This window comes from Poecilia latipinna, unplaced genomic scaffold, assembly GCF_001443285.1.
Source record: "Poecilia latipinna isolate Pla-1442-1.1 unplaced genomic scaffold, P_latipinna-1.0 Scaffold145, whole genome shotgun sequence".
Classification (NCBI taxonomy): domain Eukaryota; kingdom Metazoa; phylum Chordata; class Actinopteri; order Cyprinodontiformes; family Poeciliidae; genus Poecilia; species Poecilia latipinna.
The window spans coordinates 323,414-338,320 of NW_015112761.1; the positions used below are offsets into that span (position 1 = coordinate 323,414).

Below are 14,907 nucleotides of genomic sequence, written 5' to 3' on the forward strand. Positions count from 1 at the left end.
CCTTAATTAATAATAAGGGAAAAATGTCTTGTTATAAGTGAAAAAATATAAGCGGAACTAAGACTTTTTAAAATCAACATTAAGACATTGTTGACCTAAGACAAGCTTCTACATCTTGCTAAAAAGGTATGTTAGTTTTGTCTTATTTCAGTTGTACCAAGATATTTGCAATATAAACTAGATCAAAAACAATTGATAAAATTTGGTGATTTTTGCAGTGATATTACTTTTCTGGAGAAGAGGAAGTAAGAGAAAACACGGTATTTCCCAAATTATGCAAGTTTCTTCAAGCAAGTATCATGTTGAATAACATCTATTGAAGTAGTGTCCAAACTTTTCCTTTTTTACTTCTACCTACTCAATAATAAACAAACTTTTTGCCCCTCGGCCCAAAACTGGCAAATTTAAATTACTCTCAGGTCCCAAATTTGTTAAATTTAAAATGCAAGAATGAGTTTATTGTGATTTTTCCTTTTTTTACTTCTACCTGCTCAATAATAAACAAAACTTTTATGAAATATATAAATTCTTAAAGATCCAAAACATAAAACAAGGTTTCAGACTGTCGCTTTATTCAAAGAAAAGCAAAAAATATCAACATTTTGGAGATTATCAGTTGTTTTCTACTTTGTTGGCCAAACTTTGACTTGCGTGCTGGTCAAAATCATTTCGATGGCGATAGATGGCAGACAGAAAAGTAGAAGAAGTACGTTAACGGAACGAGCGGAACTTTTCTGCTGTTGTCATAGCAACCAAACGGAAGTAGTCTAAACACAGCGCAGATATTACACATTAAATCCCAACCGGCCATTTAAATCGTTTAACTCAACCCTAGTTTTACTTTGACAGCAGTACAATCACCAGTTAATTAATCAGATCTGACTGCTTTGAGGGAGAAGGCACTTTTTAAATCTTTAAACCACGGACACGTGTGGGAGGGAAACTCCCATCGTACTGCGCAATAAAATTCCTTTCGCCTCCCAGAGGGAGTATGGATAAAGTGTTACATCGTTCGCTGGAAATCCATGTCCTGGATTTACAAGCAGGAAAAAGAAAAGAAAGTTGGGGTCAAGAGAGTTGCAAAGTATCAGGTCATCTCCTCCTGGGTCAGAGTTTCCAGTGTTATTTATTTTAATATGATGTTTTGTTTATCAAGAGTTTGAATTTTCCAAATCCTTTTAGGCCTGCATGTTAAATAGACGCATAACTCCCAGTCTGTTCATCCACAGGACGTGCTTTTTAAATTCCTTAAAATGGATTTCACAATCTTTCTCTGTTACTGTTGGACACGTGTCTTCTGGGAAGTATTCACTGTACCAGAGGGGATTTTGCAATATAGTTTCTCTTCCACCCTTTTGTGTAAATGAGATCGTTTTACAAGAATCAGCAGTCCTGAAAACTGACCCTACACCCCTCCACTGCTTTCATTTTTCAATTTAAGACATCTTCACATACTCAAGTGTTTAGAAAAATCACATGCTTTACTTTGCAGGTATTTTCAGTATTTTTATTGGAAAGAAGCATGAACTTTTAAGTTCATATCATGAAGGGAATCCCCAACAGGTTTCAACTCATTAACCACAAAAGAAAAGGAGAACTAGAAAAGAAACTGTTATGCAGTAAAACACAATGATCAACTAAAATATTACAAACACCTGTCTGGTCGTGTTAGTTCCCTTTTTGCTGAAGACACAACCTCCAAAACATATATTTAAATTTTCTCTGGATGATTATGTGTTTTGCAAACTTGTGTTTAATAGGTTTTCAAAAAAATTGCATGACTGTAAAGTGGATTTCTATGGTACTAAGTGATACAGAAGCATTTGAAAACAACAAATTACCTCTTCAATTCTAAAAGTAACATCGTTGCAAACTCTGAATTTGGTATATATTGTTTGAATGCATAAAATGTAATAAAACAAATATTGCAGTCCAGGTTGTACAGATATAATTTGAAGTTCTGAAAATTTCTGTTAATTTCAGTGAGCTAAAATTCATCACACGAAACAGCAACAAGTTACATGAAATAAACTAAAACTTAAAAAAAAATAATAAAACACATTAAATTGTGTAAATATTAAAACACACTTCATGAAATGCTTTAATTTAAATTACTCTTGGCTACCAAAAAACAGGAATAACTGCTTTCCAGACTATCGCCTATGGTGCATTCAAGTACATCTCGTATACTATTACATCTGTATTCAAAACAACTCTTAAAGCCGCAGTATGCAACCTTGATTAAAAGAAATGTTTTTACATACTTGCCAAAACGGTCACCATTTTGTGACAACGTTTTTGTGAGACAGACAATCTGTGAAAAGATCGATCACCTCCAACTCCTCTGTGAGCTAATATAGCCATGTGAAGAAACGCGACCAAAAACAGCCAATCAGAGCCCGTGGGAGGGTCTTAACCAATCAACCTCATTTACTCTATGATTTACTCGCTGCTAAATGTGCTAACGGCGAAGAAACTACTTAACATGACAGAAAAACCGTTTATCTGCCGTCAGCGGTGGCCATGCTAACTAGCCTTAGCATACATGACATGCTATGCTAGCTGTGGCTAACAGAGAGCAACGGAGGAAGAAGAGCGGGATGAGCAGACCCGCCTCCTGGCTCTGACTGGTTGGTCCTTTTGAACGCTGGGATAAAGCAGGGGAGCTTGATATTTTCTCACAGATTATCTGTCTTCTACCAAGCTGTCAAAACATAGTGACAGCTATATAAACGTTACATATTTCAGCTGTAAAATGTTTCAAACTCTTTTTTAATGATGAAAAACATCAACAAAATCTTATCTAGAAATTCCCAGGCAGTAACAGTGAACAAGTGGATTTATTATTCTATAATGACATTATTAACTGATTTTAATTGGTAACATTTTAACAGAAAATCTAAGTAAAATTTACTCTGGTAAAAAAAAAAAGAAAAAAAAAAAGATATAAACATTTTTGTTAGAAATGTACCAGAAACTGAACTGTTATTTCAAAGCAGAACTGTGATTTTTCTCTTTCGGTACCACTCTAAAACCAATTTAAAACATTTAAACTGGTGCAGAGTTTAGTTTTTCTACTCACTCTCCCATTGTTTTATATGTAAAGTTGTTTTGGCTTATACTGGCTTTGTGATTTTTTTTGTGAAAGCAAAAACCTCGGTTGCTGTTTTGACAGCTGTGCATTTGAACTGCCAAGTGTCAAAACTGAGAGTCCCAATAAAAACAATGAACATTCCAAACAGAAATATGGTCACAATGAATATTATGAAAATATTCACAATATTGGCTTAAGAAAAGAATAAGCAGCTGCTTCAACATTCATCCAGTTGTGTCTTAAACTGTGGTGTGTGGAAATAACTAGGAGAAACTGCAGATTTTATGTACTTTCCTGTATCCAAAGCAAATGGGGAATATCTATGTTTATTAGTCATGTTTCTCAGAGTCCTCGGCTCACACTGTGTTCTTCCATAGCAACAAGATTGTTTATATCTGACTGGACATTACGAATTGTGTTTTTTTATATGTTTTGAGTCACTCCTCCTTATCAGTTCCTGTGTATCACAATAAGCAAAGGAAACTATTTTAAGCTTCTCCTCTTATAGTTTGAGTATATAAGAGAGTGAGGCACAGCAGTTCCCCGCCCATTTTTCTCAGGTCCTCCCTCCAGTTGGTTTGTGAAGAAAGCTCAGTGTGATTCCCCACAAGGAGCAATCAAACACAAGCAGGCGAGAGGTGACATCGCTTCTGCAAAAAAATAGACACAATCCAAGGACACACTTGCCAGCTTCTTATCAGTTTGTTTTTGAGGATTTCTTGGGAGCGTTTTTACTGAAGGAGAATCTTTGACTGGAGCAAATAATTTGGTGAAACTTATTAATTTATTTAAACATGGCACTTCGACAAAGCTCAGAAAAGGAGCCAAGCATTGAGTTGTTCATTAAGGTCAGTATTTTTTTCTATTTCTTTCAAATTGCTAGATTTACTAACAGAACATAAAAGTTTCTGTTACAGTACCCAAATATTTTACTCAAGTATGAGCAGCACTAATTCAATATGTTTTTATTCAAGTAAAAGTAAAAAGGAGCCGTCCAAGAAATGACTAAAATAAGAGTAAAAAAGTATTTGGTAAAATGTTTACTCAGGTTGTGAGTAACTGATCAAATTACATTTTGTACCAAAAAATTACATCATCAGATGGACCAAAACATAAAGTTATGTGGAAATTTTGACATTTTAAAGCTGAATGAAAATAATTAATATAAATAACTTAAACAAACAGAAAATAAACATTTCCCAGGTCAGTTACTTTCAGTATCAAACTTATGAAACTTTAACAAAACTTTTTGTCTGGTGGAGCTTTTGGTTAAAACCTTGTGTGTTTTTCATTCAGCTGGTAGAAACAGCACAAAAAACTTTGATGTACCCAAACAGAACCAGAACCTCCTTCTGACTGGATCTGTTTCCAAATACCATGTGAAGTCGATGTTAGGATGTTTGTATCCCTCTGCTGAGGGTCAGAGCAGCCTGTTATCAGTTAATTAAAGCAACAGACTGAGCTCACGTTATCACTGCACACCCAGAAGACAAGAGCTTGGAGAGAAAACTGCGTGGCCTCAGGCCCGAACCACCAGGCACACCCACTTCAGTCCAGCAGGGACATCCATGAAACATTTTGTAATGTTTTGTCACTTAGAGATAATCAGCTGACACACACAAGATTAAATAAATTACAAAAACAATAAGCTACTTTAGTCAATAACTTTTAATACCTTTTTGTTTTCCAAAAACTTGGGCAGTGATGTTTTTAAATGCATGGTGTCTGGCCAAGTCCCCTTTTCTTGCCACCTTACAGACATGGTGAAGCCCCGTCTGCTAATAAAAAATAAATTTATTACTGAACTTATCAGAAATATTAAAAACTATTTATATGATAGCGGGAATGTCTCGTTAGTGTAGGATAATGCATCGGATGAGTCAAAATTTGGAACATTTTAATGATTTAATGGACTATCACACCTGATAGTCCGATAGACTCGGTTCTATTGAAGACCAAAATTTTAACATTTGTTATATTTTCAGCTGGTGTGGTTTGCTTTCACATTGCACTGTCAAGAGATCAAAACTAATAGAAAAAGCTGTTCCCCTCCTTGCCTGTGGTGGCTCTGCACCAAGAACTATTGAAGGAATTGACACAAAAACATCAGAAGAAGACAAGAGCACAACTTTTTTTCTTCACAAAATGTTAACAAAAATGAAGTAGCGTCAGATTTTAACGCTTGTAGGATTTCACTTTTGTCTTTGGTAAGAGTCCACAAGTCATTTCTCCCACTAGGACTCGACTTGCGTGTTTGTTTAGGTTGTATTTATTACCCAGAATGCCCCGTGCTAGAGTCCATTTGCTGTTTTGGGAGCAGGAACAGGGCTCTAAAGAACACTACTGGTGTGAATGCACCCTAAAACACAGAAATAACTCGTAATTTTAACACTGAATCATAAGCTTTGGTTTAAATACCAACTTAAGCACCATCAGGTTCACACTTGTACCAAAAAAAACACACCACTTAACTCATGCTTTCTGTATTAAAGTTTATAAACAAACATAAAACTGAATCTTATCTGAATCTTGGCACAGATTGTAACTGGCTTTGATCACAAGTGGCTGAATTTGGACTGTGTATGTGTTTTTCCGCTGCAACACAATGCCTGCATTTCCCTTCCAAGAAGAAAATGGCCTTTAAATGTCCCAAATGCTGTGTTTGCTGCCTGAATAACCTTTAAATCAGCAGAAAATATTAGAGAGAAACAGCTGACAGGATAAAACAAAAAGTTATTCTTGAGTTTGAAGTTAAAAAAACATATCTAACTTAATTTATTGTGTTTTGTTCTAGGCTGGGCATGATGGTGAAAACATTGGGAACTGTCCCTTTTGTCAGAGGCTCTTCATGGTGCTTTGGCTGAAAGGAGTCAAGTTTACAGTGACCACTGTTGATATGAGGAAGTAAGCACCCCTTTCCTGAGCATCTGGTCATGGGGACTTTCACACAGAACACACTATAGTTTTGTCATAATCCAAACCACTTCTCATCTGTCACAAAGTGTTGCTCACATTGGGTTGTCAAAGTGAGCCTGTAAAAGTCTAGAAGTACAAAGATCTCTGTCACTTTCAAAACAACACCTTCTTTAATTGGGAATTTATTGTGTGTATTTCTCAGGGGCAGAACCAACAAGCAAATAGGGCCAGGAAACTTTGTAAGGATGTAGATAAATGAGTGATTCATTACACACACAGGCAGGCCTTTCAAACAGACGACCACTCCCAGAGTTGCGTAAACTCTGGATTATTAATAATCCAGAGTTTACGCAACTCTGATTATTAATAATCCAGAGTGACATGTTTGATTCTGACATCCTCAAAGAAAGTGGCGATTTTAAAAAGCAAACAGTTGGCAAGTTTCAGCAGCAGAAATCATCTGCGCTGACTGCTTTAAAGAGTTGAACAAGAAAATACGATGCTGAGTACGATTTCTTAGTCTCAAAACCAGCTTAATAACATTATTTTTTAAAATTATGGATTTATTACTTGTTTACTACTTATGTAACATTTGTTAATTTCATATTATTTCAGTAACCAAAACCAATTTTGTTTTTAATGTAACGACAAGGTATCAAAATTTAGCCCTCCTAAAATATGAACATCTCTGTCTAACCGTTAAATCGCGTGATTTATGTTGATGCTCTTATTTTGAAATGTAACCGGACGTTCTCTGTTAAGAGAGGCGGGAAGAGAAGCCATGGAGTCGCTGCTAATGTCGGACTGGCTAACAAAATGTGCCTGTCGTTATTATTATATTATATTATATTATATTATATTATATTATATTATATTATATTATATTATTTATTTATTTAAAAAAGGAAAAAGTCGAATGACGGACGCTACTATTTAAAAACATCTCTGAAAAATCACCGCCTTTTATGTTGATGCTCTTATTTTGAAATGTAACCGGACGTTTTCTGTTAAGCGAAGCCGCTAATGTCGGATTTGCTAACACAACCCACATTACGTCTTTTCGAAGTAGGTGTAATTAACCCTGAAGTCTTCTGATACACTGGGTTACAACAAAAGAATAAGTACATGAAAGTCCGATCCCAAAGAAGTTGGATTAGCTAGCAATACTTTAAAAAAATAAAAATTTGAATGACAGACGTTAATTTCGCCCAATCAGGCGTGGTCTTTGAGGAATACCTTGTTCTTTGGTTGCCCATTTAGGTTGGCTCTTGAGACACGTCTTCCTTTTCAAATGCCTACTTCGTCTACACAGACATAACTATTTGGGCCTCAACAGTCAATTTAGCCTCAGTGTTGACGTGCTTGATAACAGAATTAAAATGTTGTCCCTTGCTCCTATTTGTGTCTTCTCCAGGAAGCCAGCTGAGCTCAAAGACCTGGCCCCGGGGACAAACCCTCCTTTCCTCCTCTACAACGGCACCCTTAAAACAGACTTCATCAAAATTGAGGAGTTCCTTGAACAAACACTTGCCCCTCCCAGGTATTGTTGTTTCACACCATTATCCAAATACCAAGTGAAGTGGGAGTTTGAGTATGTTGCTCATGCTTAAATGAAAGTAAACATTAAGGCTTCTAATCTCATTTCTCTGTTAAAGGTATCCACATCTCAGCCCGGTGAACAAAGAGTCCTTTGACGTGGGTTCAGACATTTTTGCAAAGTTCTCCGCTTTCATCAAGAACAGCCCAAACAATGCCCGTAAGTTTGTTTGTGATTAATTAATCCATCTATGTGAAGGCCAAATAAGAAAGCCCAAACTGGACCCTCTCTCCATGGCAACTACTGACTAATCTCTAAGGGTGTTTTCACACAAGTGGACTCGGTCTGATTGGAACCAAAATTTAAACATTTGTTACATTTTCAGCTGGTGTAGTTTGCTTTCACACTGCTCCTCATTTTAAAATGTAATCAAAGGTGAGGAGCCTTCAGACATCCAAGGCCTCAGTGCCAAAGACAGGTTTCGTCGTGGTTCCTGTTTGGCAGATTTTGAGCATGTGTTGCCGCTGTGTTGGACTAGGGATGTATCTTAAAGTTTCAGGATGATAACTGTTGAGAACAGGTCTCGACTTAGCTGATTTAGAGTGTATCCTATTGAACCAGTAGCCTCAGGAGACCAGAACTCTTGAGAAGCGTGGACTCTTGTAGATTTTTGTTTTGAAGCAATAGATTCACAGATTTTTTATGTTTAATTTAAGGACTACTGGATAACGACGGTGCAAAATCTCTGTTTTCTTCTGATCTTTCAGCACAGGAAAAGATTCTCCTGCGAGAGTTTCATCGTTTGGACAAATACTTAAACAGCCCGCTCCCTGAGGAAATCGATCACAACTCTGCAGAAACCATTGCGATCTCCAGAAGGAAGTTTCTGGACGGTGACCGACTCACCTTAGCAGACTGCAACCTGTTGCCCAAGCTGCATGTCATCAGGGTGAGACATGTGTGAGGTTTTTATTCAAGACAGGAAAAAAAATAAAGGGTTAAAAAGGGTTTCACATGTGTTTGGGTAGACTGGACCAATAAAAGGTCTTGTGTTGATCAAACAAGGAATATGTAGATATTAAAGTTTTCAACCAGCAAGTTCTAAAACAAACAAACAAAAGTTCATATCTGTCGCTGGAATCTAAGTTGATTATGCAAAACAAGAGGTTATTTAATCAAAGAAACTTTTAAAAATAATGAAAATAACCTCTGTTGGCTTAATGTTGATGGTGGACAATAAAATAAATTTAGTTATTTTCAGTGAACCTAACATTGATTTCAAAATCAACATCAGCAGCAATACTCACTGAATTTACTGCTACTATTTACAATTTTACAATTTTGTCTATACTGGCATTACTTTTTATGCACAAAATATTTGTTTCCAAACAAATGTGAACATTTAATTTAAAAAAATACCATACTTGTTAGAAAGACAACTCTTCTTCTCATCTTTCCTGTTTGTACTGAAGGTCTGTTCATCCACACAAATAAACCAGACTACTCGATTTAATAGATTTTTGGTCAACGTGACATTGATTAAATAACATAGTGTGTTTAATGAGTTGCGTTGACTGAGTCGGTAAATAAGTCGGTATATTTCATTAAAGTGAGATTACTTTTCATATCTTCCTGCTCCTTTTTATACAGAAAAGCAGTGGTAAGCTAATTATTTTGTTTTTGGGAAGTATGGACATGTTTTCTCTTGTCCTAATTAGTTGCTTTCTTGTTTTTAAAAACCTATTTCAAATAAATACATTTCAGACAGGTGAAATTTATTTCTCAGTCACTAGTTAAAATGAGATCTGAATTCAGAAATCTTAATTGTAAAAGAAGTCCCTAAATAAATATGACTGGGACCTACTGTAGTTATACAAATTGAAGTTATTTGCATTATAGTTCAGAAACATCAAGTGTTTCCAAAATTGGGGTTGGATCACCACCAGAGATAAGTCAAATTGAGTAAAAAAAAAGAAAAATCTTTATTTTGTTAAGAAAAAAAAATTGTATTTAATAAAAGTTTTTTTTTATTTAATTAAATAAAAAATGTTTTAGAAAAATAAAATTATATTTTTGTTTTATCCCATATATGTGTGAAAATCTAATCTTGTTTGTTGACTTTTTATAAATTATGTTTATGCCCGGTATTATTTGCTTGTAAACACGGCGGATGCGCGCGCAACTTGACTGCAGAAAGAGCCGTTGCTAGCCTTTAAACGCTCGCTAGTTACCATGGTTACCCGCATTAATTTTGCTGTTTTAACAGCAAAATTAATAATTCAGATACACATGTTGTGTATCTGAAGTTGACAAATTTGACAGCTTATGCAACCCGGGAAATATAAATGTATCACCCGGCTACACTTAGAAAAAAGTAGAAGAAGAAGCTAACTCCTGATTTCTTTTTCAGGTCGCTGCCAAGAAGTACTGCGATTTTGAGATCCCAGCCGAGTTCACAGGAGTCTGGAGGTACCTGGAAAACGCCTACGAACGGGAGGAATTCAAACAAACATGTCCGGCCGACATCGAGATCGAAAAGGCTTACTTTGGCGTCGCGAAGCGGAAATAAAAACTCACATTTCATCATGTTATTCTCCAAAATGTAACTCCAAAAGTGATCTCTGGAGGGCGCTGTTGTCACAAATATGAGCTCATCTGATGAATGAGACATTCAGTACCTTGAAAGCATCATTTCACATGTTTATCTTTAGTTACTCAGATGAAAAAGAGCCAGAGTGCAATTTACTGTTTAGCTGAGTTATTGTTTATAGTGTACATATAAATATTTTTGAATGCTTTTTAAAAATCAAAAACACCTGCATAGGTATATTCATGTATATGACAGTTAATTTTTGTTTGATGAACTCTAACAAACACACTATTAAATAAATCTACTTGTTCCTCATCATGATATTTCTGTTGTTCTTCAGGAAAATAAAACCAGATCTCTGGGTGTAGAGGCCATTTCAGATACTCTAATTTATTCTCAGTCACAGAAAAAGACAATTTTACAGGTTTAAAAATATATCCTCTTTTTTATATCTGGTACAGACAACATATTCGATGGGAACTAAAAGAAAAATAATGAAGAGTGGGAACATTCTCCAAAGCCAGGATCTAAGCATCAGCCTGTTGGGCTCTAGTTGGTCACACAGTATTTCCAGAAACACGCTGCAAGCAGAAAACAGTCCAGTTAAACACAGGAAGAAGGGATAGATTACAAAAATATTATTTAAAAAAAATCTGGTTCAGTGCTTCAGCAGAGTCTCCTCAATGATAAAGAATTTTATTTATTTAAAACTATCTGAAAATTTTTTACAGCTTGGGTAAAAAAATTAAATAAACATCACTTCAAACTATTCAGAAAGGAATGCAGGTGTGGCGAGTTTACCAGAGAGAAAAATCGCCTCTTCTCTCACCTCTTTTGTTTGTTTTGGGCAGACTCTGCTCTGATCGGACAAAGCCCTGAGAGCGCAGTTTGTCTGCTGCAGCCAGCTTCAGGACGACTTCTTTAAGGTCATCTACCTGAAAAAATAATTAGATTCAGAAATACGAGTTTAACAATTTTTGTTTAGTTAGTTTATTCTAAGTAAAACATTTGTGACATTTTGGTTTCTGCTTTTTTTCAAACCTGTACTGACATTTTGCAATTATCCTGATCCTTATATTTAAAAAAAAAAAAAAACTTATTAATTGTAAAATTCCTACAAAAAGATAATTTTGGTGTCATTTATTTCATCTTATACAAGTCTTTTGTTTTGCTTTGTGATTTTTGCAATCGTTTTTAACTGTATAGTAAAAAATATGCACTAATTATCACACTTACCATATTTGCAAAATTTCCCTGTGGTGGTGAATCCTTTGCCCCTATAGGAATAAGTTATCACAGCGTTAATGTCACATAGTTCATCTTTTTTGTGTTTTTTGCTGTAAAAGTTGGTACATTTGTCCCGGTTTTACCTTTGGTCCAGGAGTCTCTCCCTCCGTTCTGGTGCATCATCAGAGGGTAAAGGTTATTCGCCTCTCTCTGTTCCTCCTCAGCAGCGTTGGCTCCATCTTCCACCTCTGACAACAACTTATGAATGAAATCTGTTGAAATAAAACAACTTTTTTTGTTTATATTGACGTTTTACACTGCAAAAACACAAAATCTTACCAAGTATTTTTTTGACCAATTTCTGGTTTAAATATCTTAGTACATATCTTACTACTTTTCAGCAAGATACAAGAGTTTATTTTGAGTAAATAAAACCTTAGTATTGATGGAAAAGTACTAGTTCCACTGGCAGATTATTCCACTTATGGGAAAAATGTAATGTTTTAAATGAAATAATCTGCCACTGGAACTAGCACTTATGAAATCAATATTTACTTAAAATAAGCTCTTATGTGTTACTGAATAGTTACTTATGAATTAGTTTTGTTTTATTTCAAGTGCACTTTCAAGTGTTTGTACTTCAAACTAGACCAAAATACTTTATAATATTTTTAGTTTTTGCGTTGTTGATATAACTCTTACACTTTTTGGAAAACATCTAAATACGCCTCTCTTTAATTTACCACTTAAAGCCTAGACTTTGGTCACTTTTTGTTACAAATATCTGACTTTATAAACTCAGTAAACAGATCTAACAGGTTTGCAACTTGTCAAAGAATATCTGAGTTTTAATTTTGTAACGTTATGCTTGTGGTCATGAATACTGTTTGTTTTTTTGTTTTTTTCCCGTGAAATGATCTGCAAACTAGCACTTTTTCATTAATATCAAGGAATTATTTACTTAAAACAAGATCTTATATCTTGCTGAAAAGTTACTTGTAAGTTAATTTTGTTTTATTTCAAGGGTACTAAGATATTTGCACTATAAAGCAGACCGAAAATACTTGGTAAGATTCTGTGTTTTTGCAGTGTTTTAGGCTTTTTTAGAAAGTACATTTTCTGATAATAAGAATAAGATTTAATAATCAGAGTAATAAGATTTTTCCTGATTTCCATTTTAAAATCAGGAGTAAAGTTTGAATCTTACCTGCTTGTGGTTCCACATTGGGATCTGGATAAACGGGCAGAGCGTGCGTCCATGTCGCAGAGCAAATCAGAGCTAAGAGGTAAAACAGAGCTGCAGAAAGCATGGTGTCTCCACGGTCAGCTGGCCTGGTCCGGACTGTTTTCAACCCAAACGGGAACTTCACTTATATTTCCTCCGTGGCCATCCATCACAGCCTGATCAATACATTATCATCACACCCCAGTCTTCTTTAATGGTTCTGACACGAAGGATCGGGCGTCACCGACACAATTTAGGGCACCCTGTCAATTCAGCTGAGGCCTATCTGTGCTTGCACAGAGAAACCAAACAAATGTTTGCTCTCCGGCGGCAATCAGAGCAGCTCTGATGGTTCATGTTTGGGCCTCTGGTCATTGCTCATCATGTCTGCGGCCAGAGGAAGACGCAGAACGCCTAGAAATGTGTCACTGCTGGGTTTTTCTACGTCATTCTGCAACAAATGAGAGGCATCTCTGAAATCATGTGCAATATGTTATAATCCTTTGTTTGAATCCTATGGTAATACTAATAATCATTTTTGCAACAAAACAAACAAATAGCATAGTGTAAAGTGGAAATGAACTCCAAACAGGACAAAAACAGCAAAAGAAGATGACATCTGATTAAAATGCATAATTATGCTGTTGCACAGGTGGAACAAAACATTTTAATTTATAACATGGGAAAAATGTTTTGTTCCACTGGCAGATTATGTCACTTATAGACAGAGTTGGATGGTAACTAGTTACATTTCCTTGAATAACTTTTTGGAAAACATGCACTGATAGGAGTACTTTTACTACGCTGAACTTTTATTTGAGTAACTTTATTATGAAGTATTGCTACTTTTACTTGAGTAAAATTTCTAAATTCTCTACCTACTGAAGGAAGAACAAAAATGTTTCAACCAAAAATTCACCAGACTCAGACACACTGTGTTTGTTTAATCTGATTTTATTATCTGATCTTTATATTAATTATTTTCATTCTTATCCTTAAAATACCAAGATTTTCACTTGACTTTACATTTTGGTTCATCTGATGATGTAATTTTTTAATATTAAATGATTGATAATTTGATCAGTTCAGTGCTTGAGTAGACCTTTTACTTTGACTAGACTTTTTTACTCTTCAGTAATCTCTTGGACAGCTACTCTTTGCTTTTACTTAAGTAAAAATACAATGAAGTAGTGTTACTTTTACTCAAGAACAATTTTTGGATATGCTACCCTCCTCTGCCTGTAGCTACTACTTTTTAATCAATATTAAGGATTTACTGACTTAATGCAAGCTCTGATTTCTTGTTGAAAAGTTATTAGCAAGTCAGTTTTGTCTTATTTCAAGTGTACCAAGATATTTGCACTAGAAACTAAAACAAAAATATTCCTTGTTGGATTTTCCCTCTGTATTCTGCATCGCTGGTCATTTGTGTTTGTAGATTAAAATGGTATGAATACTTTAATAAAGAACTTTATTCAGTTTACTTTCCTTCAAACTCCATTATTAAGCTGTCAACACAACATATATTATGTTTCAAATTAAAACAGCACAGAGACGTCTAACACTGACTCATTCTTTAATCTCTTTAATCAAACCGGTTGCAGTGCAAAGAAGAGTAGCAAGAAAAACCTGTTGAACCGCCACAAAATTAATACTTATACTGTTCTTGCTTTCAACATGAAGGAGAAATATTCTGTCAAAGGCAGGAACACATGATGTAGCAGAACATTGACACACAAGGAAGGAAATTAGTTAAAAAAGAGGCCCACAATCTAAAACTGACTCATTTCTTCTAGTCTATAAGTTAGTTTGAAGCTTATTTCATGCATGAGAAAATAAAAGAAAACAGCTTCACTGAAATGTAAGGGATGATCGTGAAAAAGATTTTTTTACTCAGTCGGACAAAGTAAAATGATACATATCAAATCCAAAAGATGAAGATTCATGCTTATTATTAAAATTCAAAAGTGTGAAACATCCTTTGTAAATTTCCATGGTGAGCTTTTAATGTCCTTTTTCCTATTTGCAGGGGAAGATAATAATTGAGAATGTATTCACCTTCTAAACAAGCTGAAGTTAGATCTATAAAACAACAACAAAGTGAGAAAGGATTTGTTTCAGAAACTGAAAAAAGGTTTTGAACTCCTTTCTCCTCATCAAGAGTTTGGCCTGTGAGGCTCTTTGTCAAACTGAAAGCTCTCTAATGCTGTTCAGATCAGTGTGCAGGGCTTCAGGTGATTTATGGCTTCCATCTCTTTTTGTCTAAAAAAAAACATTTGATGAATCCCTCTGCCAACCAGACAACAATAAGAACAAAA

General features: G+C 35.2%; 1 protein-coding gene and 1 long non-coding RNA gene across 2 annotated transcripts in view; one reads left to right on the forward strand and one right to left on the reverse strand.

Annotated features, from left to right (window-relative positions):
* The first annotated feature begins 3,646 nt into the window (after nucleotides 1-3,646).
* On the forward strand, nucleotides 3,647-10,452 carry clic2 (chloride intracellular channel 2). The gene is made up of 6 exons (XM_015029159.1): nucleotides 3,647-3,942; nucleotides 5,889-5,998; nucleotides 7,425-7,550; nucleotides 7,666-7,766; nucleotides 8,315-8,496; nucleotides 9,958-10,452. The coding sequence occupies exons 1-6, from the start codon at nucleotides 3,889-3,891 to the stop codon at nucleotides 10,114-10,116; spliced, it is 732 nt and encodes a 243-aa protein (XP_014884645.1). The 5' UTR covers nucleotides 3,647-3,888; the 3' UTR covers nucleotides 10,117-10,452.
* Nucleotides 6,808-14,907, reverse strand: part of LOC106945465 (uncharacterized) — a 28,853-nt gene continuing 20,753 nt past the window's right edge. Inside the window, exons 2-3 of the long non-coding RNA XR_001424572.1 lie at nucleotides 14,780-14,785; nucleotides 6,808-6,818 (exon numbers count right to left, since the gene is read on the reverse strand). This is a non-coding gene — a long non-coding RNA (uncharacterized LOC106945465). The remainder of the gene's footprint in view (nucleotides 6,819-14,779; nucleotides 14,786-14,907) is intronic.